At 45.5% G+C, this 26977-nt stretch overlaps 1 protein-coding gene across 1 annotated transcript; it reads left to right on the plus strand.

Annotated features, from left to right (window-relative positions):
- Window positions 1–2211: 2211 nt before the first annotated feature.
- LOC138579730 (high mobility group nucleosome-binding domain-containing protein 5-like) lies at window positions 2212–2610 on the plus strand. The gene has a single exon (XM_069649968.1). It carries the CDS (start codon window positions 2212–2214, stop codon window positions 2608–2610), a length of 399 nt encoding a protein of 132 aa, XP_069506069.1.
- Window positions 2611–26977: the final 24367 nt, after the last annotated feature.

The raw sequence follows: 26977 nt of genomic DNA on the forward strand, positions 1-26977 counted from the left end.
AGTGCCCATCCCTAGAAAGGAATGCTGAGCATGTGCTGCAATTGCCCCAGTGATCCATGATATGCCAAATGCCCCACTATATGAGATCAGGTCACTACCAACCACACTGGAGACCTTGGCACTGGAATATTCACTGCTATAGGGCCTGTTTATTGGTGGAGACTGTTCCTTGCCTTAAAGATGTATTTCTGAAGATGCGAGCACGAGATGGTGGATCCCACCCTGATGTGGGTGGTACTTCTGCAGCTTTTCAGTAGAGTGACTATACCTTGATTACCATGCTGTCTCTCAATCTGGCAGGTTTACTACCAGAATCCAAGTGGGGTTACGCCAATGTAATCCCCATTTTCCTGTTCCATTAAACTCCATCGGGATCGTGGGAGAGATGCCAAGTGCAGGAATACTGCATGCTGTGATTCCGACGATTTCTGACATTACATGACATTTCTAAATCTGCCGTCCTCTACTCTCTGCCCTCTGCAACTCATCCAGAACAGAACTGCGAGACTTGTCCTTGGCCTCAAACCCAGGGATTGTATCTCTCCAGGACTGAAATCTTTGTACTGGTGCCAGTGGCTGAGAGGATCAAGTTCAAAACCCTCTGCATTGCCCGCAAGGCCTTCTGGGGCCTGGACCCAAAATACCTTCAACTCTCTCTTCCTAAATATCTTCCTTCTCGAGCTCTTCGCTCATCCGCCTCCAACTCCCTCAGCGTCAGTCACTTCTCCAAGCAACGAGTTGGTGGTAGATCTCTTTCTTCGGCTGGGGCCTCCCTCTGGAACAGCCTCCCTCCCCCTCTGAAACGTGAGGAGAACCATCTCCGGTTCCAGAAGCACCTCAAAGCCTTCCTCTTTGCTTCTGCTTTCTCTCCTCCTCTAACCTGCTGACCTCCTGGTTGATTCGGAATCTACACTGGTGACCTGGCCGCTCTCTGATCCGGGGCCCAGGTCACTCCCCCACCAGTCACACACTCCTGCACTGCCTGCCTGGCATTCCCCGCACTTAGGGACTGTTCTGTATCCCTTCAGTCCCACCAACAGCACTTGACACCTGATGTCCGTTACTTTACTTGTACTGCACTGTCCCTTCCCCCTCTCAATGCACTTTCCCCGCACTTTCCCTTTTCCTATGCACTTGCGCGATCAGAATGACACCTTGCCTAGTAGGATCGTTGTCTCTCCTCCCTTTGTACCCCCTCCCTTGTCTCATCGCGCCTTGAAACACTTGTGCATAGGCGCATTATAAATGTCATATCATATCATATGACATTGGTTGAGCCACCACATTAAGGTCAAACTCAGAATTTGGTGGTTCAGTGAAAATGGCAGTGATTGCCTATGTGGCAAAAAAATACAATGAAGGAAGTTCCACTATTTCTTACGGCACTACCAAGCCCGGAAATAACTCCCCTGTGAACCCTGTGATTGGCTGATATGTGAGTGGCATCCTTGGCCCATGCTATTTGGACTTTCAGGGATTATAACATGTCCCCGGTGGACGGTGAATTCAGTGTCACACAAAGTAAGTTCTGAAGATCCAACCAAACACAATGCGGTTTAAAGAGATCTTTCATCTGTACAAAATGCAACAACCCAATTGTGTACATAATCTAAGCTACAATTGGACCAGAGAGGACTTGGTCCAAGCGAAAAACCCTGATTATTTTGTCACTGATGTCTGTATTTATAATCACTAAATCTCAAATGTACATTTAATTAACAATGAAGATATGTCACTTTATAGATTTGTATTATTATAATGTGGCTTTTCATTTGAGCTAAGCAAGCAGGTGTTTTCCATTCCATCACAGGAATACTTTATTTACTTTTTATGTGTCCTTAGTAGTACAAAAGAAAAAGTCACGAATAGCATTTTTAGTAGAAACTGTGCAGGAGTATGCTCAATGTTTGAATCAAATCCAAAGGTCCTCTCAGCTCTACAGCAGATATTAGAAGGAGCCACTGCTGCCTTCAATCTGGCAAGCACAGTAGGGTAGGTAGTGTAGGGAGTTAGGCCTGGTGGACTATAGACAATAGGTCACCATAACCGCATGGCCTAGAGTCAATGCCCTACTTGTTCACGGTTTAAGGCAAGCCTGCTGAAATTCTTTCTGTGACATTTATGGATTCTGATTCTTCTCTTCGATCAGGACATCGCAAAATGGAGAAACCAGAGGACCAATTTCCTGCTGAGTGTGGTGAGGGATGAGTCATGAAATATGAAGGACAAGGACCAAGGCGTAAATGCCAAGCCACCGAAGAAGGAATCCAAGGCAAGGCTGATGGAATGTTAGTGGAAGAAAAGGAGGAAGATGCAGAGCAAAGACACAAAGAATCACGACATGCCAGAGAAGAAAGCAAAGAATCGAGTGAGGAAAAGGAGGATGGAGATCCAGAGGCTGGAAATGGAAAGCAAGAGAAAGTCAGAGAAAAAAGGAGGGAAAAGGGGGGCTGCCATGGGAAAGAAAAGGGGAAAGAGGAAGGAAAAGGCGAGAAAACAAAGGAAAGGGAAGGCCATGGGAGTGAGAAAGGGAAGGGGCATCGACAAGTAAAAGAGGAAAAAGGAAAGGGGAAACGAGAAGAGATGAGGAGTGTTAAGACGGATTTCTGAACTCTGTCCTGGTGGCGCAGAAGTTCAGAAGGCCAACCTAATTACTTGGAACAGGGTAACCTCTGGACGAGCCAGACCAATCAAGGTAGCGATCGCGGCGGTCAAGACTAGGTCTCAAGAGGGGTGAGGGTGACTGAAAGCCCGCAATGAGCACACAAAGCAAGATCACTTACAAACTACTCCAAACAGTTGTTATATTAAAAATATATACACATTTATTTCAAGGCCTTTAAAACAATGACCGTAGCGAGAAAATCACAATATAACAATATTAAACCAACACATACCATATCAACACAATATATATACAAATACGACAGTCACAAGCGTTATATGCACGAAATGTGTAGTCCACCTAAAAGGGAGGGAAAACAGGCAGTGCGAAATAATGCTTAGACCCAGTTCACCTTTAGAGGCACCTAACTAGATGGAAGTCCGAGCCCTGCGAAGAGTGGAGCCTTGTGTTCAAAAGTACCTGCACGTGCTGGTGCCAACGGGCAAAAGGAGAAGCTCTTCGAGGGAAATCAGGCAGTTCAGTTTAGTGCACAAAAGAAGAAGAACAAGTTCCGCGACTCAAGCGCAGCCTCCACAGTGGGCAGAAGCAGAGCGCGAGTACGGACAAGGGTGCTGTTTTACACAGCGGGGAAAAGCAATGGGCTCCTGCAGGAGGGCGACCAGATCCTAGCTATGCTACTCACCGGTCCCCGATGCAAGCAGACCCAGGCTTCTCCGCGTCAGTTTCAGCAGCTGGCAGGTTCAGAAGAGCAGGGAACGCCTCGTTGTCGTGTTGAGTAAAAAGACGTCCCAATCGAAGAAACCCGCACAGTTTACCACAGCAGGGCAACGGAGCGGCCGTGTGTATCTGAGCCAAATGTACACTACTCACTTCAGACTTGGGAACGCCAAGTGTACGAAGCGTGTGAGAGTGACAAGGACTCGAAATACTACACAACCTGGCGGCGGTTACAGAGCAAGACTCCCGTGTAAGCTGGTCAGTCAGCTGGATGGCCCAGAGACGCTTCCGAAGGCTTACTGGCAGGAGATGATGAAGATGCCGAGAATAGCTGTTCCCGCTATTCCAAGGGACGAAGCACCAGTACAGGCCTTCTGGTTCGATCCAAGGTGAAAAGGGTTTCACAAGGCGACAGCAGTGCAGAGCAGAAGTCCTTCAGCGGGTCACCAGCGATTCCTCAGTCCAGCCTCTTGTTTGCAGGATACTTGGCTCCTGTATTCCTTCGTTCGTGAGAACTCAGGAGATCGACATGGTAGTGGTGTTTCCAGCCCCCTCTTATCCACGGTTCCCTTCGCGCCAAAACGGAGGGGACCCAATGGGAGATCCGCTCATCAACACTCACACCATTCGTGGACCAATCACGGACCACGGTGGTCCCAGGCATTCACACCACCCTAGACTCTCTGGCACCCAGGATGTGTATTGGGACCAGACATCCCAGCCACATCCTGGAGGCACACACAAGACATGTAGAAGCCTGCGAAAGCATCTGTGTTTCGCGGGAAAGTACATGCCCAAATAAGGAAGGCCCCGGGTCGGCTCGACCTGGGGAAGGTGAAGGGAGCAAGACGGTCAGCGGACAGGACAAAGGAGCCTCGTGGTCTGGCCATTTTGGGAGCAAGGCCACCATTTTGGGTTAAGCGCAGAAAACGTGCTTAGAACGCCAAAAGGAGCTGAAAATGCAAAGAAACGATCGCTGCCACCATTCCCATCCCTGAATCACTTGCACCAATCAAATACAATCCTAAACAAGTATCTAGGGCCTGTAGAAGGCTAGAGACCCAAGAGAGCTGTAACTTAGCTTACAGTGCCCTCTTGTGTCATGTTGCACTAAAGCCGCAACATGATAAAAGAAACTACGGGAAACAGCGTTCCCCGGTACTGATTGTCTTAAGGGCATGTCAGTTTCCCGTAAGAAAGGAGCGAAAGCCCAGAGGAGTGCGGCAGAAGGCTGCACTTCTCTGGCAAAGTCAAGAACAAGGTGAAAAACAACAGCAAAAGTTTAGGGGTTGCCACATGGAAGGAAAACTACCTACAATTACGAAATCTTTCCTAACACTCGCCCCTCCCAGACTATGGACAGGGGGAACTAATCCACCCCTGGATGAGTCTCTTGTTCAGGTCGGTTAAACATTCTGGACAACCCATCAGCATTGCTATGTTGGACACCTGGCCTATGCTCAATAGTGAAGTCGAAGCCTTGTAGACTTATGGACCACCTAAGCAACTTTGGATTCTCCCCCTTCATGTTCATTAGCCACTTTAAAGGCTTATGATCAGTTTGCACAGTGAAGTGGGTCCCATAGAGGTAGGGCCTCAGCTTCCTTAGGGCCCACACAACAGAGAAACATTCTTTCTCTACCATGGACCATCTGAGCTCTCTGTCCTTAAGCTGGCGGCTAATAAAACCAATAGGGTGTTCCTTACCCTTCTCATCTACTTGTGATAGTACAGCTCCTATCCCAGTGTCAGAGGCGTCCGTCTGCACGATAAAAGGTCTTTGATAATCAGGGGCCCTGAGGACAGGGGCCTGGCACAAGGAGTCTTTTAAGCCATTGAAGGCCTTCTCACACTCGTCGGTCCAAGTTACCTTCTTGGGTTTCTTCAGAGTTGTGAGGGCAGTCAGAGGGGCAGCTATGGTGCCATAGTCTGCCACAAAATTGCGGTAATACCCCGTGAGTCCTAAGAAGGCTCTCACTTGGGTTTGCGTAGTGGGGGTAGGCCAGTCTTGTACTGCTTGTACTTTACTGGGTAGAGGCTGTATCCTCCCTCCACCTACTTCATGTCCAAGGTAAACCACTGAGCCTTGTCCATTCTGGCATTTACTAGCCTTTATGGTCAGGTGTGCTTTCTGAAGAGCCTGGAGCACAATCCCGAGGTGTTTCACATGGTCTTCCCAGGTGGCACTGAAAACTGCTATATCGTCCAGATATGCAAGACAGAATTCGTCCAACCCATTCAACACATGATTCACAAGCCTCTGGAAAGTGGCAGGTGCATTCTTCAACCCGAACGGCATTACCCGGAATTGGTAAAGGCCGTCTGGAGTAGAAAATGCTGTCTTCTCCTTGGCATGCTCTGCTAAAGCTATTTGCCAATAGCCAGCAGTGAGGTCAAACGTGCTGAGGTACTTGGAGGCACCCAAAGTATCCACCAGCTCATCTGTTCGAGGCAAGGGGTGTGCATCTGTCTTGGTGACAGCATTCAGAGCCCTGTAATCCACGCAGAACCTCAATTCAGAAGTGCCTGCCTTTGGAACCAAACCCACAGGGCTGGACCAAGGACTACTAGAGGGTTCAATGACCCCAAGGTCTAACATCTAGTTGACCTCCGTCTTATTATAAGACCGTACTTTGTCTGACATCCTGTATCCCCTACTTTTGGTAGGTACACTGTCTCCTGTGTCAATGTTATGTTTGCACCAAGGTGTCAAACCAGGCGACTGTGAAAACAGGGGGGAAAACTGCCTAAGCAAACGTTTCACCTCAGCCTGCTGATCAGAAGTCAGGTGAGGGGCCACTCGGACACCCTCAAAGGAGCTATCTGAAGGACCGCTTTGGAACAGGTCGGGGAGAGGTTCCGACTCCTCTTCCTCAACATCTGAAGCCAGTAGCAGTGCTGCGATTTCGACTCTTGGGACGAAAGACTTCAGCATATTCACGTGAAACACTTTTGGAGCCTGTCCAGGCCTCCAAGGTCCACTAGGGGCTCCACCACTGTGTAAGGGCCTGACCATTTGTCCTGTAAAGCTCGAGGCCTTATGGGATTCATGATCAGGACTTGCTGACCAGGTGTAAAATTGATGAGGGAAGCTTTCTGGTCGTACCAATGTTTCACCAGCGCTTGTCCTGCCTTCAATTTATCACTAGCCAAGCCCATCAGAAGTACCATCCGTTTTATGAGCCCTAGCACATAATCAACTACGTTGGTAGTAACGGGGGGAGTGGGCATCTCCCATCCCTCTTTGACGATGGCTAAGGGTCCCCGTACGGGATGACCGAACAGAAGTTCAAAGGGGCTGAAGCCAACACCCTCCTGTGGTACCTCTCGGTAGGCAAACAGTAAGCATGGTAAAAGAAGATCCCATTTTCTTCTCTGAGGTTCCTCCAGAGCCCCAATCATGCTCTTTAACGTTCTGTTGAAACGTTCCACCAGACCATTGGTCTGGGGGTGGTATGCAGAAGAGAACTTGTAGGTGACCCCACATTCTTTCCACATAGCCTGCATATACTTCGACATAAAGTTGCTGCCACGATCTGACACAACTTCTTTAGGGAAGCCAACCCTAGTAAATATGCCAAGTAAAGCTTTTGCAACTGACTTGGCAGTTACAGTTTTCAATGGGATGGCCTCAGGATATCTGGTTGCATGGTCGACCAGCACCAGGATAAACCTATTGCCGGAGGATGTTTGTGGGTCAAGGGGACCAACGATGTCGATCCCTACCCTTTCAAATGGTACCCCCACAACTGGGAGCGGTACCAACGGAGCTTGGATTGTCGCGCCAACCTTATCAGACAACTGGCAGGAGGCACAACTCCTGCAGTGACTTTCTACTTGCACCCCCATCTTGGGCCAGTAGAAGTGCATGGATAACCTTTGCTTGGTCCTCTTCATACCAAGGTGACCAGCAAGGGGAACTTCATGCGCCAACTGCAGGAGGAAGGGCCTAACAGCAAGGGGAACCACCAACCTCCTATGGTCTCCTTCTGTAGACTCTGTGGGCTCACTATACAGGAGTCCACCTTCCCAATAAATCCTATGCGTCCCAGGAGGTTCACCCTCAAGCTGGGAGCAGGCCTGTCTCCTTAGGCCTTCCAGAGATGGGCACTCACGTTGGCCTTTACTGAATTCGTCCCTATCAGGACCTCCTTCAACTAACAAGTCTTTTAGTTCAGGATGATCGTTGGGGTAAAATACTTCAGGCATCGCCACCTCCTCGTCAGGCCCGGGCGATTGACCAACTTCCTCCACCGCAGTGGTAGGCGAGCTCGGGGAATATTCTTTTTCCCTCGTCTTGACTTGTCGACTCCTTTCGCCTTGGGTTTCCCCTTCGGCTGGGGCAGCGTATTGGTCTTGGCCAATGCTGCCCGTGCTTGAGATCGTGTGTAGGGTCTTTCGGCAGTGTCTCCTACGAGCCCTAAAGCTCTAAGATCATTCCCAACAAGACCTTTCCCGGGACGTTTCTCTGAATGCTCACTGGAATCCTGACTGCTGTACCATTTAAAGTAAGATTTACAGGTATTACTGGGAACATACGGAGTGGGCCGTCAGCCAACTTAGTGGGCATCAGAGTAGCTCTGGCAACTTCCTCTGAGTCTACCAAGGTAGAATCCACTACAGTGCGACTGCACCCACTATCCCTAAGAGCTGGAGTATCTACTCCCATAATCAGCACACTGTCTTTAAAGTAGTGCTTGGTATTATCCGGAATCCTAGCATAAACCTCTGCGACTTTAGGCTCCCAGGAACCCAGGGAAACTAAAACTACCTCAGCTTCTATCCCACTGGGGAAGGAGTCTGAGGAGAAGGATGCTCCTGTAATATCTTCTTCCTCGTAGGAGGAGAAGGCCAGATTAGCGGAGTGGACCCCCAAAGGTCTAACCTTACAACGGGGATCCCCCTTCACATGGTCAGTTGCTCCACAAGCAAAACACGATCCATTGGGTCTGTTTACATAGGGAGGCTTATTGTAACCAGAGTTCTGTTTCGGAGGCGGACCTCCACTACCCTGCGAGTTCTCTTGTGTCTTACCCTTATTTTTCTTTTTGTGGCCCTTATGGGAAGAAGATTTAGCAGATTCTCCACCCTCCACATCTTTGGACTTTTTCCCTTCCTCCTGCTTACCAGGATGAGTTTTGTCCTTATGGGACACTCGATGTGGCACCCATAAGTCTGCTGCAATGGCCAGCTTCTTAGGATCTATTTCCTTCGAATCGGCCAAATGCTGCTTAAGCTCCGGGGAAGAAGAAGCAAAAATGTGTTCCAGCATGACAAGATTTATCATGCCTTCGAAGGTAGAAACGTTATAACCTTCGACCCAGCCAGTTAAGTTTTTCAAGGATTCAGTGACATAAGATACCCAAGTACCACCTTCCTTTTTCTTATACTCTCTGAAACATTTCAAATATTGGGCCGGAGTCTTCCCAAACTTTAAAATGAGAGTTTGCTTTAACATTGCGAAATCAGCTCGCTCAGCCTTCGACATTTCCATAATGGCACTACAACAAGAATGGGGCAGTCTGCTGAGTAACCAGGCAATCTTATCAGCATTGTCAACTTGTTGAACTTCGCATGCATACTCAAACGCATTCAGCCAGTCCATAATGTCATTCCTTTCCTCATATACACTGAGCAGATCTTTCGGAAACCGTGGATGAGAGGAAGCCCCAGACCCATGTCCAGGACCCTTGGACCCATTTGCAAACTGAAGCTTGGCCAGTTCCAACTGGTGATCCCTGTCTTTCTGTTTTTCTGCCTGTTCGATTTTTAGTTTGGCTATGCTGAATTCAAGCTCCTGCTGCCTAAACCGCAGCTGTTGCTTCTTGAATTCAAGCATAGCATCCCCATCAACACTGGCAGAGGAAACATTAGACATCTCGTCCTCCCTGTCCTCGTGGTCGCGATGGATCAGTGCGGCGGCAGAACCGTCGGTTCTACCAGTGAGAGCAGCCCCACCACCTTCCGCACTGTCCTCAGAAGTTATAGCGTCAAGCTGCGCTTCTTGCCACGCCACGATTCCTTGGATCATTTACAATTTCGTGCCTTGAGAGGAAACACCTCTCTCCGCACACATCTTTTTCAATGTTTCTGATTTGGAAGCATTTAAAGTTAACAAGGTATTTGTTTCCATACTGTTAGATAGGACTATGGCCTTTTTAAACTTATACTACAACAATTCACTACGTGTCCTGGTTGGAATAACCTGAAATGCCCTAGTTCGTGCGCAACACTGGATACCCTCAGTCGTATCCCACCGCTGTTCACCAATTTGTTAAGACGGATTTCTGAACTCTGTCCTGGTGGCGCAGAAGTTCAGAAGGCCAACCTAATTACTTGGAACAGGGTAACCTCTGGACGAGCCAGATCAATCAAGGTAGCGATCGCGGCGGTCAAGACTAGGTCTCAAGAGGGGTGAGGGTGACTGAAAGCCCGCAATGAGCACACAAAGCAAGATCACTTACAAACTACTCCAAACAGTTGTTATATTAAAAATATATACACATTTATTTCAAGGCCTTTAAAACAATGACCGTAGCGAGAAAATCACAATATAACAATATTAAACCAACACATACCATATCAACACAATATATATACAAATACGACAGTCGCAAGCGTTATATGCACGAAATGTGTAGTCCACCTAAAAGGGAGGGAAAACAGGCAGTGCGAAATAATGCTTAGACCCAGTTCACCTTCAGAGGCACCTAACTAGATGGAAGTCCGAGCCCTGCGAAGAGTGGAGCCTTGTGCTCAAAAGTACCTGCACGCGCTGGTGCCAAATGGCAAAGGGAGAAGCTCTTCGAGGGAAATCAGGCAGTTCAGTTTAGTGCACAAAAGAAGAAGAACAAGTTCCGCGACTCAAGCGCAGCCTCCACAGTGGGCAGAAGCAGAGCGCGAGTACGGACAAGGGTGCTGTTTTACACAGCGGGGAAAAGCAATGGGCTCCTGCAGGAGGGCGACCAGATCCTAGCTATGCTACTCACCGGTCCCCGATGCAAGCAGACCCAGGCTTCTCCGCGTCAGTTTCAGCAGCTGGCAGGTTCAGAAGAGCAGGGAACGCCTCGTCGTCGTGTTGAGTAAAAAGACGTCCCAATCGAAGAAACCCGCACAGTTTGTTACCACAGCAGGGCAACGGAGCGGCCGTGTGTATCTGAGCCAAATGTACACTACTCACTTCAGACTTGGGAACGCCAAGTGTACGAAGCGTGTGAGAGTGACAAGGACTCGAAATACTACACAACCTGGCGGCGGTTACAGAGCAAGACTCCCGTGTAAGCTGGTCAGTCAGCTGGATGGCCCAGAGACGCTTCCGAAGGCTTACTGGCAGGAGATGATGAAGATGCCGAGAATATCTGTTCCCGCTATTCCAAGGGACGAAGCACCAGTACAGGCCTTCTGGTTCGATCCAAGGCGAAAAGGGTTTCACAAGGCGACAGCAGTGCAGAGCAGAAGTCCTTCAGCGGGTCACCAGCGATTCCTCGGTCCAGCCTCTTGTTTGCAGGATACTTGGCTCCTGTATTCCTTCGTTCGTGAGAACTCAGGAGATCGACATGGTAGTGGTGTTTCCAGCCCCCTCTTATCCACGGTTCCCTTCGCGCCAAAACGGAGGGGACCCAATGGGAGATCCGCTCATCAACACTCACACCATTCGTGGACCAATCACGGACCACGGTGGTCCCAGGCATTCACACCACCCTAGACTCTCTGGCACCCAGGATGTGTATTGGGACCAGACATCCCAGCCCACATCCTGGAGGCACACACAAGACATGTAGAAGCCCGCGAAAGCATCTGTGTTTCGCGGGAAAGTACATGCCCAAATAAGGAAGGCCCCGGGTCGGCTCGACCTGGGGAAGGTGAAGGGAGCAAGACGGTCAGCGGACAGGACAAAGGAGCCTCGTGGTCTGGCCATTTTGGGAGCCAGGCCACCATTTTGGGTTAAGCGCAGAAAACGTGCTTAGAACGCCAAAAGGAGCTCAAAATACAAAGAAACGATCGCTGCCACCATTCCCATCCCTGAATCACTTGCACCGATCAAATACAATCCTAAACGAGTATCTAGGGCCTGTAGAAGGCTAGAGACCCAAGAGAGCTGTAACTTAGCTTACAGTGCCCTCTTGTGTCATGTTGCACTAAAGCCGCAACATGATAAAAGAAACTACGGGAAACAGCGTTCCCCGGTACTGACTGTCTTAAGGGCATGTCAGTTTCCCCGTAAGAAAGGAGCGAAAGCCCAGAGGAGTGCGGCAGAAGGCTGCACTTCTCTGGCAAAGTCAAGAACAAGGTGAAAAACAACAGCAAAAAGTTTAGGGGTTGCCACATGGAAGGAACATTACCTACAATTACGAAATCTTTCCTAACAAGGAGTGAGAAAGGGAATGAACATGCAAAAGACAATGAGCATAAAGGAAAGGGGAAAGGATCTGGTAAAGGAAGAGAGAAAGGGAAAGGGCATGGGAAAGGAAAGGGCGAGATGGGAGGAGAAGTTAAAGGGCATTAGATTGTAAGGGGCATGGAACATAATGTGGTGGCACACAGCTGGGTGTGGGAAACAGCAAATGGGAGGAGAGCGGAGATTGAGCAGAAAAAGGGAAGGGATTTGGAATGGAAAATGTGGTTCTAAGTATAGCAGTCTGCAGTCCCTGCAGGGTTGGATGTTTGCTGGTCTTTCTTCTGTGGCTACTGCTTCGAGTTCCTCCTGTTGGTGGGTGACTACTGTTTGTGCTGCCACATCCTCAAAGCGGGCCGCAAAGTGTTGTCCTATTCATTTATTCAGATTTGTGGCGCGCGCATCAGCCCAGGGGCATCGTGGCACTTATTACATACATGGCTTAGTTACATATACATGGTGATACAAATGGTTTCAACAATTTTTACATATTTACCTGTGAGGTTTTTCATATTTATAGGTACGGTTACAGTTAACTGCGCAAGGAGCTGGATCTTGAGTTTCTTACGAAATGCCAGAAGTGAGTTTTCTGCTCTAATGTCTGTGGGCAGTGCATTCCAGAGTTTGGTCGCAATATATAAGAAGCCTAATCCGCTGGCTTTGGCTCTGTTGATGTGTGGGATGTGGAGTTGGTTGGAGTATTGTGTCCTGGTGGGTCGTGTGGAAGAGGACTTGGAGATGGTCTCAGAAAGGTATGATGGTGCGGATAGAGTGAGGCATTTATGTGTGAGGGTCAGGATTTTGAAAGTGATGCATTTTTTGACTGGGAGCCAATGAGCTGATTGCCTGGCCTGGGAGATGTGTTCCCTTCTTGGGATGCTTTGGGCAGCCCGGAGAGCATTATTTTGCGTGACTTGAAGCCTGTTCAGGTTTTTTTCGGATGTGCCAGCCAGAAGGGTGTTACAGTAGTCTAGTTTTGCCTCAATGGTTGCTCTGGCTATGGATAGGCAGTTGGGTTTGGATAGGTAAGGTTTTATGGCGTTTATTCGTTTGGTGGTGTGTGCTGAGGAGGAGGTAATGCCACTAACGTGTCTGGTCCTGGTAAGTGATGAGTCTAAGTACACTCCCAGTGTTTTGACTGCTGTAGATACAGGGATCGTGGAGTTGTCAATGGTAAAGTTGGCATATAGTTTGTCAAGCTTGGTCAGGGTGTTTTTTGGTCTAGTATCATGATCGACGTCTTATCCCATTCAGGCAGAGGCCATTTACCACCATCCAGGTCTGGATAGTGGAGTAGATCATGTGGAGTATATTGGCGTCTTTGTAGTATGAGCCAGAGAAGGGTAGAAGTACTTGTGTATCGTCTGCGTAATTAGTGTTCGCGATACCAAGTCAGTCCAGCTTGTCGAAAACAGGCTTCGTGAAAAAGTTGTATAATGTGGGTGCTGTGCAGGATCCTTGGGGGACTCCGCAGTGGATTGTGGTAGGTTTAGCGTTTGCTATGTCAGAGTAAACCTTCATGGCTCTTCCTTCGAGGAAGGAACTGACCCAGCTTGCTGCTTCTTTGGAGAAGTTAGCTGAAAGTGTGAGGTGAGATGTGAGAGTCTTGTGGTCAATCAGGTCAAAGGTGGCTGAGAGATCAAGGAGCCGTAGCAAGGCAGGCTTGCCTTTATCCATGATTTGGGTGATCTGGTTCTTAAGATCCACCAGAGCTGTTTCAGTGCCATGTCCTTTCCGGAAGCCCGATTGTCTGGTTCCTAGGATGGAGTGGGTTTCCAGAAAGTGTTGGATTTGGCAGTGGGCAGCTTTGTCCAGTAATTTCAGGAGGAATGGCACAGAGGTTATTGGTCTATAGTTATTGGGTTGTAGAGGGTTGAGAGTTGGTTGTTTTAGGAGTGGGCAGACCCAGGCCTCTTTGAGGCTTGCTGGGATAATGTCTGTTTTGAACGACGCATTGATGAAGGATGTGAATAGCGGGGTGAAACGGTCTGCGCAGTCCTTGATGAGCTTAGATGGGCAAGTGTCTCCTTTGCAGGGAGAGGGTTTGAGTTTTTTAAGGATGTCTAGAACTTCTTGTTCAGTGATATCCCTGAATAAGAATACGGGTTTGGTGGAGTTGGTTGAGTCGGGAGTGGCGGTGGTAGTTTTTGTCCCTATTTGTGGTGGTAGGGCCTTGCAGTGGTCTTCAATATTCTTTTGGAGGAGGTCTAATTTCTGTAACATGGCTGTTTGGATGCTTGTACACCATGTTTCGTCTTTAACTATTTCATCTGGTGTGCTGGGAGGGGAGATAAGTTCATTGAAGATGGAGAAGATTTCTCTGGAATGTGATTTAGCATTGGAGATGAGTGTGTTGAAAGCGTTAGCTTTAGCTGTGGTAATGGCTGCTTTGTATTGGCGGGAGATTAGGTTGAATTCATTTTTGGCGCTGGCACTAGGATTGGTCTGCCAGTTTTTCAGTACTATTCTTTTGCAGGTGAGCAGTGACTGATGTTCTTTAGTGAACCATGAGTTTGTGTGTAGTGATTTCTTCTCTTTTTTGCCTTCGAGCTGTGCTATCTCATTTATTGCTTTAGTGATGATGTCCTTGTAGATGTTAGCTAAGGTGGTAGGGTCTTTGGTGAAGGGGGGTGATAGTTCAGGGATGTTTAAATAGGGGTGCAGGTTGTCCTCAGTGAGCTTTTTAGAACTTCTCACTTGTGCTGCGGTCACAGGGGTGAGGGTTTTGGTGCTTCTGGTGATGGTCATGGTGAATTCGATACAGTTGTGATCGGTCCATGGTATGGAGTTGTTGGCGGTGATGGTAGTGAGGCAGTTATGGTCCGCAATCCAATCTAGGATGCTGCCTTTGGAGTCTGTCGGGCTGAGTACTTTTTGGGTGAATCCCAGGTCATTAAGTTCTTTAGTGAGGGTATCAGCATTCTTGTCTTTCTCATCATTAAAGCCTAGATTGAGGTCCCCTAATAGGAGGGTCTTGGTGGTGCTTTTGATGTTATTACTGAGTATGTCGGTGAGGTGTTTCTGGGATTTAAGGGGTCCTGGGGGATGGTACAGTACGTGGATGTTGATGGAACTGTTGGGGGACAGTGTGAGCTTAGCCGATAGCAGGTCAGAGTTACAGGTCCAGGGGTGACTGATAAATCGAAGGTGTAGGCTCTCTTTGTAGATGATGGCTACTCCGCCTCCTACTCGGGCAGTTCTGTCCTGCCTAAGGATGGTGAAACCTGGTGGTAGTGCCAGTGTGACGGTGGGGGCAGGGGCTTCATGGAGCCATGTTTCTGTGATGGCTAGTAGGTCGATGTTATTGTCGGTTATGAGGTCGTGGATCTTGGTAGCATGGGCTGGGAGGGAGCATACATTAATGAGCGTGCATTTGATGTGGGGGGGTGGGTGAGCTTTTTTTGTGGTGGGGTGGGAGAGGTCTTGTGTGTGTTGTGTAGAGGCAGTGCGAGGTCTGTTGTGGTTGGCGGGGGGCTGTATGCTGGTGTTAGAGTGTTCCGGGTGAGGGGTATATTTGTGTGTGGTGTGGGAGCCTAGTCTGATGTTTCTGATTGCTGTAGGGGTGGGTAAAGTGCTGAGTTCTGCAGTCAGTGTCCGAGCTCTGAGTCTATCCAGTCTGCACATAGTTGTGCTGCAGGGCGGTGCAGGGAAAATGTCTGCAGAGGATAGATATATTTCCTCTGGGATAGGATGAGTGGGATTGGGGGTTGCGCTGAGTGGTGTGCGTTTGGGGTGTGTGGGTGTGGTGAGAAATGAGAGCAGAGAGTGCAATAAGCCAGGTGAGCAAGGTGGTGGGCTGGGCAGTGAGCTTGCTGATGGCTGTGGGCATCGTAGTAGCAGGGTGGGCTGAGGTACTAGAGTAGGCTGATTCAGTTATAATCTAGAGGCCTAAAACACAGTAGGTGAAATAGTAAATGCAGCAGTAGGCTAGTTTGACTTTCAACAGAGTGGAATAAAAACACAGTAGGTGAAATAGTAAATGTAGCAGTAGGCTAGTTCGACTTTCAACAGAGTGGCCCCTAAAAACACTGTAGGTGTAGCATGAATTCAGCAAGAGGGACTAAGAGTAGCAATAGTCTGATGCTTTTTTAGCAGTTATATCATACATCATTGTGGGTGTGCATGGGGGAGGTAAACAGTGTCGGATGATAGTCATTCAGAGCGTGATTGGGGTAGGGGTTCACAAGCACTGGCATATGCATGGGCTAGGTGGTATGAGAATTGTACATCATATTGACCATGATAAGCATGCAGGTTATGGTAAAGCATATATCTCATACATGACAAGCACTCTGTATCACTGTTGAGCATGGCCCTAATTGATGTAAAACATGTAATGTCTCAGTCTTGGGTGGGTGTGAGATAGAGTTACCTTGTTCACAGGTTGCAGTGCCGCATGGATCGGGTTACTGGAAATGAAGCAGATTGGGCAGGGGGACGGACTAACGGCGTGCACAGCCGTGACAGGCAGGTGACAGGCGCTGGCCTTATCAGGCGGGCATTGTCCAAGATGGGCCGGCTATCGCCATCCGGTTGCGGCACATGCCGGATAAAGGATATTGGGGCCAATCAGGGCATAGGTCGTCGCGTGAGGTTGCTAAACAACCTGATAAACAATAATAAGAGCTGCAATTTTAAAGCCCAAACTCGTGTGTGGCAATGGCGGCAGCCTCACAAAAAGCCGCAATGCTACTCAGCAAATGCTTGCATGTGCTGCGGGCATCAAGGGGTGGATGCAGGGAACACTCAGCAGCTGCGGGCTGAGGGGCACATCGGTTCACATTTGTCGATGCTCAGTGTGGTGATGCACCTCACAGATGATGCACAGCTGGTGGGAGGAAGGGCTCCTGCCCTCCTAGTACAGCGATGGCAGGCAAAGTCCTAAGTGTAGCAGTCAGCCGGATTGCAGTTGGCGGTGGTGGAGCTCTTTTCTTCCAATATTTCAGAGCTTTACACAACTTACGACTTCTACACGGGTGAGATTGAGACCTTTATGTCTTTCAGTGTGAGAGGCATTGTTTAAGCCATACTTGCTGTTTTGCTGCAATGTTAGCTGATATTTGAAAACTGTGTGTGACAGAGTCCTGGTTTTACGGAAGCCGATAGACTGTTCTGTACCCTTTGATCTGGCATTCCTTGACCAGCCTACTATTGTTACCTTTACTTAATGTGGTTATTGGAAATTGACCACGTGACCAGGCCCCCGGCTCATGACAGGAGCAGAAAGACTGTAGGGCAAGTACCGTTTAATCCCGGATTCCCATGCTCGGCCAACTGGAATGGTTCCTGCTGGAATTGGACAATCTGTTACCTCACGCTTATTTGGAAACTTACCAGTGACTCAACTCTTACATTGGCAATGCGGAGCTCACAATATTGCTGGGATAGAGAGCTATGAATTGAGTTTTTCCTTGCCGGGCAGCCTAGTTGGCACTAACTTGGATATTGGCAATTAGGGCATTTTCACTGCTGGTGTTATTTTCATTCTGATCATTAGCCATACGGAAGGGCTTGAGGAGTCAATCTGCGGCTGATGAACAGTCAAATATACTTGTTCCTCAATGTTTGGGGACAACTTTCTCTTTGATGGGCAACTGAGTGATAGAAAAAGCTAATCTGTCTGGGAATTATCAGGAACATTTGACATCTATTCTTTTAATCCACCACCGGAGTGACTATTGTTTTCATCCTACAATCCATGCCCCCCCCCGTAGATGTTAGTGGTTGGACACATTTTATTGAGAGTTTAATACGGGCTGCCCTAAGAAGTTTAGTAATGAATATGAGGTAATTAATTCGCTAATTGTGGGACGAAGCATAACAGACTTCTATTTCTCTAAATATCTAGGAACAAGTACTCAAATCAAACCTGTACCTCCGGTTAAAGGTGTCACAATATTGGACCACTCTATTACGACAACGTGGTTGATATAAGGGAATTACACAATTTAAGTATTATTGAATTTACTGATGCATTGTGTGTAGATCAGTCAAGTTTGTTTCATGATAATACGCTGCTAAGTGTGATGCAGCGAACTTGTGATGCATCAATTATGGACTCTCCCACTGAACTGATGAATTTGATGACAAATTGTGCAAATGAACATTTTATGGCGAATGATACTGATCTTGTGATGTATGAGGGGCATGAGAGTGTGGGGCCTTCTTCTCCCTGACAGGGTGGGGAGGCTTCTGAGGATGCTGCGATGCACCACACTCTCGGAGAGGTTGAGACAGTGTCCACACTTAATATGGTACTTAGTTTTTTCTTGAATCTGTACGATAACATCTGGCATGAACTAAAAGTACAGAACACTGTTTTAAGTTAAGATAATGCTAAATTGGAGGGTTTCGGTCTGGGCTCTTTAGTAAGATCCTTTTCCAGATAATTCCGGATAATTCACTTTGAAGCCCACCGATGTGTCAGCCACCACAAATCCGATAATTATTAGCGAGCCCTCATTGGAAATGACTGCAGTGATAACCCTGATTGTCCCCCAGCCCACCATTGGCTTGATGCACAGTCGATTGGCGACCTCTGCCAGCAATGTAATGGAGTAAGGAGAAGAATTTATGTCAGCCCTGCTCTCACTTAGGTCGTCATTGACTGAGGAGCCTGCAGCAGTGCTGATGGCCTCCAACAAGCCCGATATTAAGGGTTCCTCTACGCAGACCAGTAAGGTTGTGCCTGCATCGGCTCCCAAAATGGTTTTGGGGTGGAATATTAAACCCAGACTAAAAGTAGATGTGGGATTCAAGTTGGTGTTATTTTAGTCATGATAAAATGGGTGCATAAATGATTCCTAAAAAGAAGCTTGGTAATAGTGATCCGATATACAAGATCTGGCAACCTTTGACAGCCTTCATTTAGTAACAGGTTTAAAACACATGGCAACTAATTCTACTTTGAGTAGTCATGCTCTACCTAAGATTGGTACTAATGCAAAACGTAAATCTGCTAGCCCTCTGCAACACAGAGATGTTAATTTACAATCAGTCGGCCCCCAGACAAGCACAGGAACTATTTAAACTACAACACTCTTTGCCCTTTACTAAGTCTTGCAACTTAGACCATCGGGAGCCTATCGGGAGGGGGTTGATCCTATCCCGAACCAAAAAAAAAGCAAATTGCATTTTGAATTTCCCATATGATTTCATATCTCAAGCAGGTATGACTTGGTCCATGGAAGCTTTAGGCGTCTGCCCCTTGAATAGAGCTAACGAACATGGCACAGAGGCACTAGTTCTTCCACATTACACTAGGTTTTTGTTGATGCTCTAACTGCACTGTTACGAAAAACATCTGGAGTGACCAATGTATCCTTAAAGCATAATTTCACATTTACATTAAATGTAGTAAAGGGACACGCATGCAGCAAATTACCACTACTTGCGCAGGAAATGTTATTCGGTGGTCAGGTCCAAATAGTACGTTTCTTAATTCAGATTTGGATCTGATTATGAAACAGTCTTCTTTAGAAGAGAAACTGGAGGTTTTCAACGTTTATAATTGTGACTCTTTTATGACAGAAATGGTCAACCGAGTGAAAACTAGTTCTAAATATAGACCGAAGAAAGCTGTAGGCATATTTTTAATGAAGAGTTGGCACTTGCAAAAAGGGAAATGGGCAAATATATCTGGTAAACTAAGGCCATGCGGCTTGATCAAGAAACTACTTGATACTATCTTAAGAAGTTAACACAAAAGTATTGAAATTTTTGTAAATTCAAGCAGGGCAAGCTGTTGCAGGTCGATGCTGAGCAGATGATCCGCACTGTGGATACAAATAATGATGGTTCATTTCGGACTTTGGTCAATAACTTAGAGCCTGCATTCGAACTATCTGAGTTGAATGCGGTCTCGGAAGATCAATGGGTGGGCTACTTTAAGGGCCTGAATGGGACAGCGATGGGGCAGGTTGAGAACAAAGACTCTTTTAGGGACATTTGTCCAGATTCATCCAGGGTTCTTGCTGTGGACTAGGAGGATATCTGATACTTGTTGAAAAAAATGTAGAAAATCTAGAGCTCTGGGGCCTAATGGTCTGATGAACAATACCTTAATTCAGACATGCCAAATTGGCCAGAGGTCCTGGGAGTGCTTTTTGAGAGGATCAGTAACTCTGGAGTTTTTCCAGAATCTTGGGGCACTGCCCAGACTGCAAGATATTTGCCACTCTTTTATTGAGTCATCTGGAAAATGTGGCAATGATAACACATTGGATAAACAAACTACAGACAGGGGTTCACCAAGGGAATTTTACTAACATCGATGGTTTCATCGTGAGAGGCATACAAGAGAGGGCATGGTCTGGGCCAACAGGGTGACTTTGCTAGACCTCTCGACAGCCTTTGATAATGTCATGGGTTTTGACCCATGTTGAATCAATAGACTGGGTAGATGTGGGGATGAGCTGTTGCCGCCCATTATTCTATCCCAGAACAAACTAAATCAATGGACTGGGTGGATGTGGGGATGAGCTATCGCCGCCCACATTCACACCAGAATAGGAGAACTGCGCAGTTGGCACGAGACCACTCCAAAGATACAACCTTCTTGTGGGGAATTCATTTTCTTAATCCCAAAAATGGTTGCATTACCAGTACTCACCACTATCAGAAAGCCGGCGTTTTAAAACCACCAGACTTTTGTGTAAAACTGAACAAATGAAACAAAATCAGACCAAGGAAAGACTTTTTAAGAGGTGGATACAATGTAAATCTATATTCTGAATGACTTGAAGGAAGTAATTATTTAATGTATATGTAAAAATTGTCAGTTTGATTTGAATGTAGAAAACTGGGAACAAAAAGTGACATTTAGCTGAAACCTGGCTTAATGAAACTGAATTTTGCCTGACAACTACCCCCGACAGGAGTTGATACTGGATCAACAGCTGTGTTCCCAGGCCTGGCTGCCAGGCCTGGCTGCATCCTGAGGTCACATGGCCCTGTTGATTAGATTAGGGGTGGAGCAGCTGGGGACTACAGGGAGTTGAACAAAGGCCTGTCCTGGACTCAGGCAAATGTTATATTGGGGGGCCGTAAAGTGGCTTCCTCTTAGGGGAAACTGGGAGGGGCAGTGCCTCTGCTAGCAGCTGAGCTTGGGGGAAGTGGATAAACCAGTTATTTCACCCTGTGATGTGGGAAGCCACACCCCTTTTTGACCAGGGCATAATTTTAAAAAGATAGATAACTCAAAGTGCGGACTTGTCAGAATTATATAAGTAATATCATTATTTTTGTGATTTTTCTGTGAACATTTTGAGATGCATTAGGACCCTGTGGTGTATTCTGGGGGGTTGCTAGCGGAAAATAGGGTCTCACTCCAAATGTCTGCATGTTAAAAATCTGACACTTCATCAATTAATGTCCATACTCCTTGCGCACATGTGTGTAAATTTGGGAAAATGTCTGATATTGCAAAACCAGTTAAAAAGCGCAAAATGTTGTCATTTTTTAATGCAAGCCCCCAGGAAGATCAGAGGCGGACAAGCATGGACCATAAGGAATATATAATGTGCACATGTAATTTCAACAAATTGTATATCTGGGAAGGATGTATTTGAATCAAATATAGATTTGTGGGCAAACTGACCAGGGGAGGATCCTCTGACCCATAAAACCTATAGCATCACTCTGACTCACATTTCCTTCCCCCAATCATGGGAGAGGGGAGAATTGGGCCAATGACAAGTAGAGAGGGGCAGGCTTAGCTAGGCCCAGGCACACACCCATTTTCAAAACACATAAAAAGAGACTGCTGGGACAGGTAGAGACATTCAAATCCAGTTGCTGCGGAGCGTTTTACCGGACCACACAGCATCCAGAAGATACCAGTTCCAGACTGACTCCAGCTACATACTCCAGAACCTAGAACTTATACTTTAGAACCTAAATCAGAGGCCTAAAACCACAAGCTGAGTTCTCTGCAGCAGGCCTCAAATCATTGCAAGCTACTCACAGCCGGGCGAGCTGCTTGAATCCCTTGCCAAGAACTTTTGCCAGGACCAGTGCAGAGATCCAGGAGCCGTGCAGAGACCGCAGTATCCGGACAGACAAGACCAGAGATCCAGAGTGACCCAGACCGCTGTGAGCAGAACCAGAGAGCTGACCTAGATCACTGTGAAGTGCCAAGACCAGAACCGGAGTCCAGTCCAAAACCTGACCAGATCCGTGATGAGGCCTATTTCAAATTTATATTGTGAGTACCTAGCAGAACTGTGCAGAACCAATCTCTTAGTTAAAATAGTCTAATCCAAACTATTTTAACCTAAGTAGAACAGCCTCCTAGAAATCGTGTCATCTGTCATTTGTAAAGCTGCACAACTGTCACCTGTCAATTCTGAAGCTGCAAGCTGTCACCTGTCATTTTGAGTTCACTTTAAATCCGAAAAACTACCTTTATTTAATCGTCCGTATCTCTGGAACCGTTTGGGATAGGAACAAAATTTAGAATCTCAGCTTTCCAACGAACCTAGAACCGACTTGCTACTCCTTATACTTTTGCCGTAATCACGATTCACGCACTCGCAAATTTTACCGCGATTTGCGATTTGGTTAAAAATCCAGCCACGTGAAACCATCAGCAGTCATTTCTTTCCTTGCTAAAAATTTGTTTGCCTCTTAATCACCATCTCTGAATCATTGCTAAAGTGAGCCTGAACTCATCCCAAGTATCTCTCACTCACCCTGAACCTCCTAAAGGGAATTAAAAGCATTTTCAGTATATTTCTCACTTCATTGCCACCACATTCAAAGCACTTGGGCCTGTGTTTTAAAACTCATACCGGTTTTCTCTAAGCTTGCTGGGGGGGAACTGAATTTCGTATAGTATTTGATTGCATTCCTGAGAACTGTGTGCTCCTCTTTCCATCTACTTCTATGTCTTACATTGCATAGGGGAGGGGGGTGAATTGCCAGAGAAAACGTGATTATATTATCTTTTGCTAAAATCATCTCAAGTATTTCTGTACTGCATTTTATTCCTCATTGCTTTTCCCTTGAAATCATAAAAGTATTTTTGCTACTTGATCCATCCTATACTAACTCCTCATTGATTATAAAGAAGTGTGCTAGTGTCAGATTACCCATTGTTGATTAACATTATATTTATAAGGGCGATATCGATTATTAATTTATTATAAAAGCGTGGTATCTATATTTTGTCTTATTTCTCAAATAAACCTTTTAAACTTGCAAAACAGAACTACTTCTTGGCTCAGTGGGGTCAGGGGATTCTAAGAGAGGGGTGTTATATAGGGGTAGTCATCCAGAACTCATGAACTGGACATAAAGATATATCAATAAGGGTTTCCATTCAGTATCCCAGACTAGGCATTGACTTAGCTGTAGTGTTGAATTGAATCTTCTTACAAATAGGATGATCGCGATAGACTATGAAAGGGATTGATTGACTGGGGTGTGCTGTGGGGTCTGCTACAGCTCATCATGGGTCTTTATTGAAAATCAGGGATATGTGTTTGACTTAACAAAGAATGCGATCTGTCGCAAGAGAATACAAACTAATGGTGGATTAAGGCACACATGCATTTTGCCTTCCTGCCTTTTTAATCTTCATGTTTCATTTTTCAGACATAGGGGACTCTGTATCCAATGCTGGCATGATAGTACCAGATTTGGGCCTATGTAAAGTGCCCTGTTTGGCTTATGCTGACGACTTCTTATTATTTGATAATGCTAAGGTGGTGTTACAAAGGTTATTGGATGTTTTTTCTAAATATTGAAAGGAACATGGATTGTTGATAAACCCAAGTAAAACTCAGATTCTTGCAATCTCTAGGGGGAAAAAGTGTAGGTATGGGAAATGGCACTTGAAAAATACCGGCATTGGCACATCGGCAAGTTTTGTTTACTTAGGCTTTCCTTTCTGTGCCCAACCTGGATTAAAGATGATACGGGAATCTGTGATGAACAAGGCGATAAATCAAGCGATAAAAATTGACAGAAAGTTTGGATGATTTTCTGTCAAACCAGTATTACATTTCTATGAGGGCAAAATCATTCCAAAGCTTATTTATGTCCTCAAATTGGTTGATGAGAATGTCTATAACGTTTTGGATAAAATTGGTGCTAAACTGTGGCGTTGGATATTAAATGTGCTAAATGTTATTTCTCTGGATGCATTGAGATTCGAACTGCGGACTCTTATCACTAGAAGCCCGTGTGCAATGTCGTCTATTATCGCTATATCTTAAATTGATCAGCCCATTACCCAATTCATTTTCTGAAGAATTGGGAGCTTCATTTACAAATGATTATGCAGGTGACATGTGTAGCCAATTCCTACTACCCTTTAGAGACAAATGTGGCTCTTATAGTTAGATATTGTAATGGAGAAAGACATTTTGATTAAGAATCCCGATAAAGTAAAGAAGGCTCTGTTTCACCAGGATTGGGTGATATTCGTCTTTGAACCACTTAACATTAGACCATAAAAGATGTGGGACACTGCCATTTTTATTAACCTAATTTCCAAGTCACTTTTACTGTTCTATTTTATTGAAATTGCGTTGCAACTTGTTGTTAACCAAAGAAGTACTATTTAGGAGCCGGAAAATCAACCAGCCTGAGTGAGCCTGACCTTTTTGCAATAAAGGAGAAATGGAAACAGCGGGTGTAAGAATGTAATATGTTGACAGGGTTTAGGCATGTTTTTATGAAGGGAATGTTAGCAAGGAATATTTATGATAGTGATCAAATTCGGATGAGGTGTCTAAGTAACTTGAGAGTTTCAGAAGGTTTGGCGGTGGTGAGTTTTATTAGAACTATGAACTTACTATAAAGGAATGAACTGAACATACAGGATTTTATTGGAGTTTAATTTGTCTTTTTTTAATTAAGTGGTGCGTATGTGTGATGGATAGTTTTGGGCAATTGCTCTGTTTGTAAATAAAATAGAAATTCAATGTTTACTTTTTTGTAAAAGTTTTTTTTTTGTAAACCAAATACACATAATAAAAAAAGTCAAAACCAGTTGTTTAAGGGAATAAAGATGATATTGCTAGAGATTTCTGAAGTTGCTGTCTCTTATGCCACTGTTTAATGTTTGCAAAATATATATATAATCTTTACCTTTAAACTCAGAAGTACATTAAAAATGATACTCAAAGACACATTTGACAATCTCTGTGCAATGATGTGACATATTAATCATTTTCCAGTCCATTATTTTGATGTGCACTTGTGAACACATAATTTAGGGCAACCAACCAATGATCTAGAGTTGAACAACATACAAAGCATGATCCCTTCATCAGGATTTACTTTTCTAATGTAGTATTTGTATATGTGTAGATGAAGGAATTTGCTTAAGGCGGATATAATGAACTCTAACCATATAACAGAAGAATGACAGTGATAAGAATAAAATAGAGGAAGATATGAAGGGAAAGCCATACTGAACAAGATATTTTACAAACATATCAAAAGAAAGAAAGAAATGAAGGGAGGCAAGGAAATGTGAGAGGGAAAAGGGGGGATAGAAAAAGAAAAACGATGAAAGAAAGGAAGAACGAAGGAAAAATGAGAGAAAATGGAAGGGAAAGAAAGAAACAATTAAACAAAGAAACAAAGAAACAAAGAAAAAAGAAAGAACTAGGAAGAAAGAGTTAGAATTATAGATTTAAAATAAATCAAGGTTTAAATCAATAGGCAAAAAAAAAAAAGAAAAAATTGCACATACGGAGGCAAACGCGCATTTTAAGAAATAAGACTGTTTGCATTCATGTACGGGTGCTTTAAACCTCTGTTCGGCCACTGATGTTCACTGATACATAAGGATGATCAGGGAGATCTCACCTAAGTTTGCAAATTTACAGCCATTCACTATTACTACTAAGGGGTGAACAATCGCAAATTATTAAATTGATGTCTTGCAGACTAAGGGATCTTAACTCACTGAGCAAAAAAGCCTGAGTGCTGTGAGAACTGAAATGAAAATCTGCACACTTAGTTTGCATGCAAGAATCTTACCTACCCATAAAAGATAAGGGAACGATTTTCCTTGAAACAATATTAACACTAATTACTTTCAAAGGCTGTGCCAAAAAAGAGGGCCACAAAGACAATTAAATGAAACAAAGTGTTACAAAAATATATATGGTGGTTTCGATATATGGGGTCTTTGATAAATTCTCCAAATCAAGGCAAGAACCACTTCCTGAAAAGCTTACCAAAGAACTGGAGGCTTTTCTGGATGGAGAAGAAATTGTTGCAGGGGATCTGAATTTAGCATGTAACCCTAAATAGGGCAGACTGAATTGAGACTCTCTGAAAGAAACATTACATGTACTGGGCCTACAGGATGTATGGAAGGACACACACCCAGATGAAGTTAAGCATTGCTTTTACAAACATTAGGACACCCTATTCTAGAATATATTCAATTTTCACTGTGTTAAAATAAATATGCTACCAGCACACTTAAAGCAAATTCTGGGTTTGGCATGTATCCCGGTTCATACTTCAGGAACATTTAGCCTGGGGAATGGTAGACTAGATGACGGAAGACAGTGATGGCGGACTGGATGAGTGTTAAGGAAAATTCTCCAGAATGGCTAATTTCCCTTACCTACTGAGTCACTCAGCAGCTTTGCTGTTTTTTCTAAGATGTATTTTTTTTACCTGGTAAGAGTGTGAGCCTTTTTTTTCCCACTCTTATATTTGTTTTGCTGTGTGTAATACCTTTTTGTGTTCATAGACTATGGAGTCTCACCTACTCCATAGGCATCATCTTTTTCCTGTGTGTCACACAGCACCTTTAGTGCAGTGACACAGGGTTTTCTATATCAGACTTCCCAGTGTAAACTCCATTTTCTGGCACTAACTACTGTCTCCCAGAACATGTAAAGTTGCCATTGACTTTACTAGTCTTTTTAAATCTACAGATCCAGTACAACCTATCTTACAATCGATTACTGGAAGGGTTAATAGTTATCCCTTTTTTGTCTGTTTCTCAAGCAACATTAGTACGTTCCCCTTTCTCTAAGATTTGGCTGGTGGCAGTGGTATCTACCATTTTTATTTTACCGTGAGCTACGAAAATAGCCTCGGTATTGTTAGAGGCTATGTTGGTAGCCTCAAACTTTAATCTGCTGGACCCCTTTTAATTTAATTTGGTTCCGGTGGGGTTTATTCGCCATTTCTTTTTGTAAAAGTCTTTCTTGTGTTTTACTCTGCGCGCCAAACCAGGTTTGGTTTGTCCTCCGTCCTTTAGC

This window comes from Ambystoma mexicanum, chromosome 3p (assembly GCF_040938575.1).
Source record: "Ambystoma mexicanum isolate Mex_15411 chromosome 3p, UKY_AmexF1_1, whole genome shotgun sequence".
NCBI lineage: Eukaryota > Metazoa > Chordata > Amphibia > Caudata > Ambystomatidae > Ambystoma > Ambystoma mexicanum.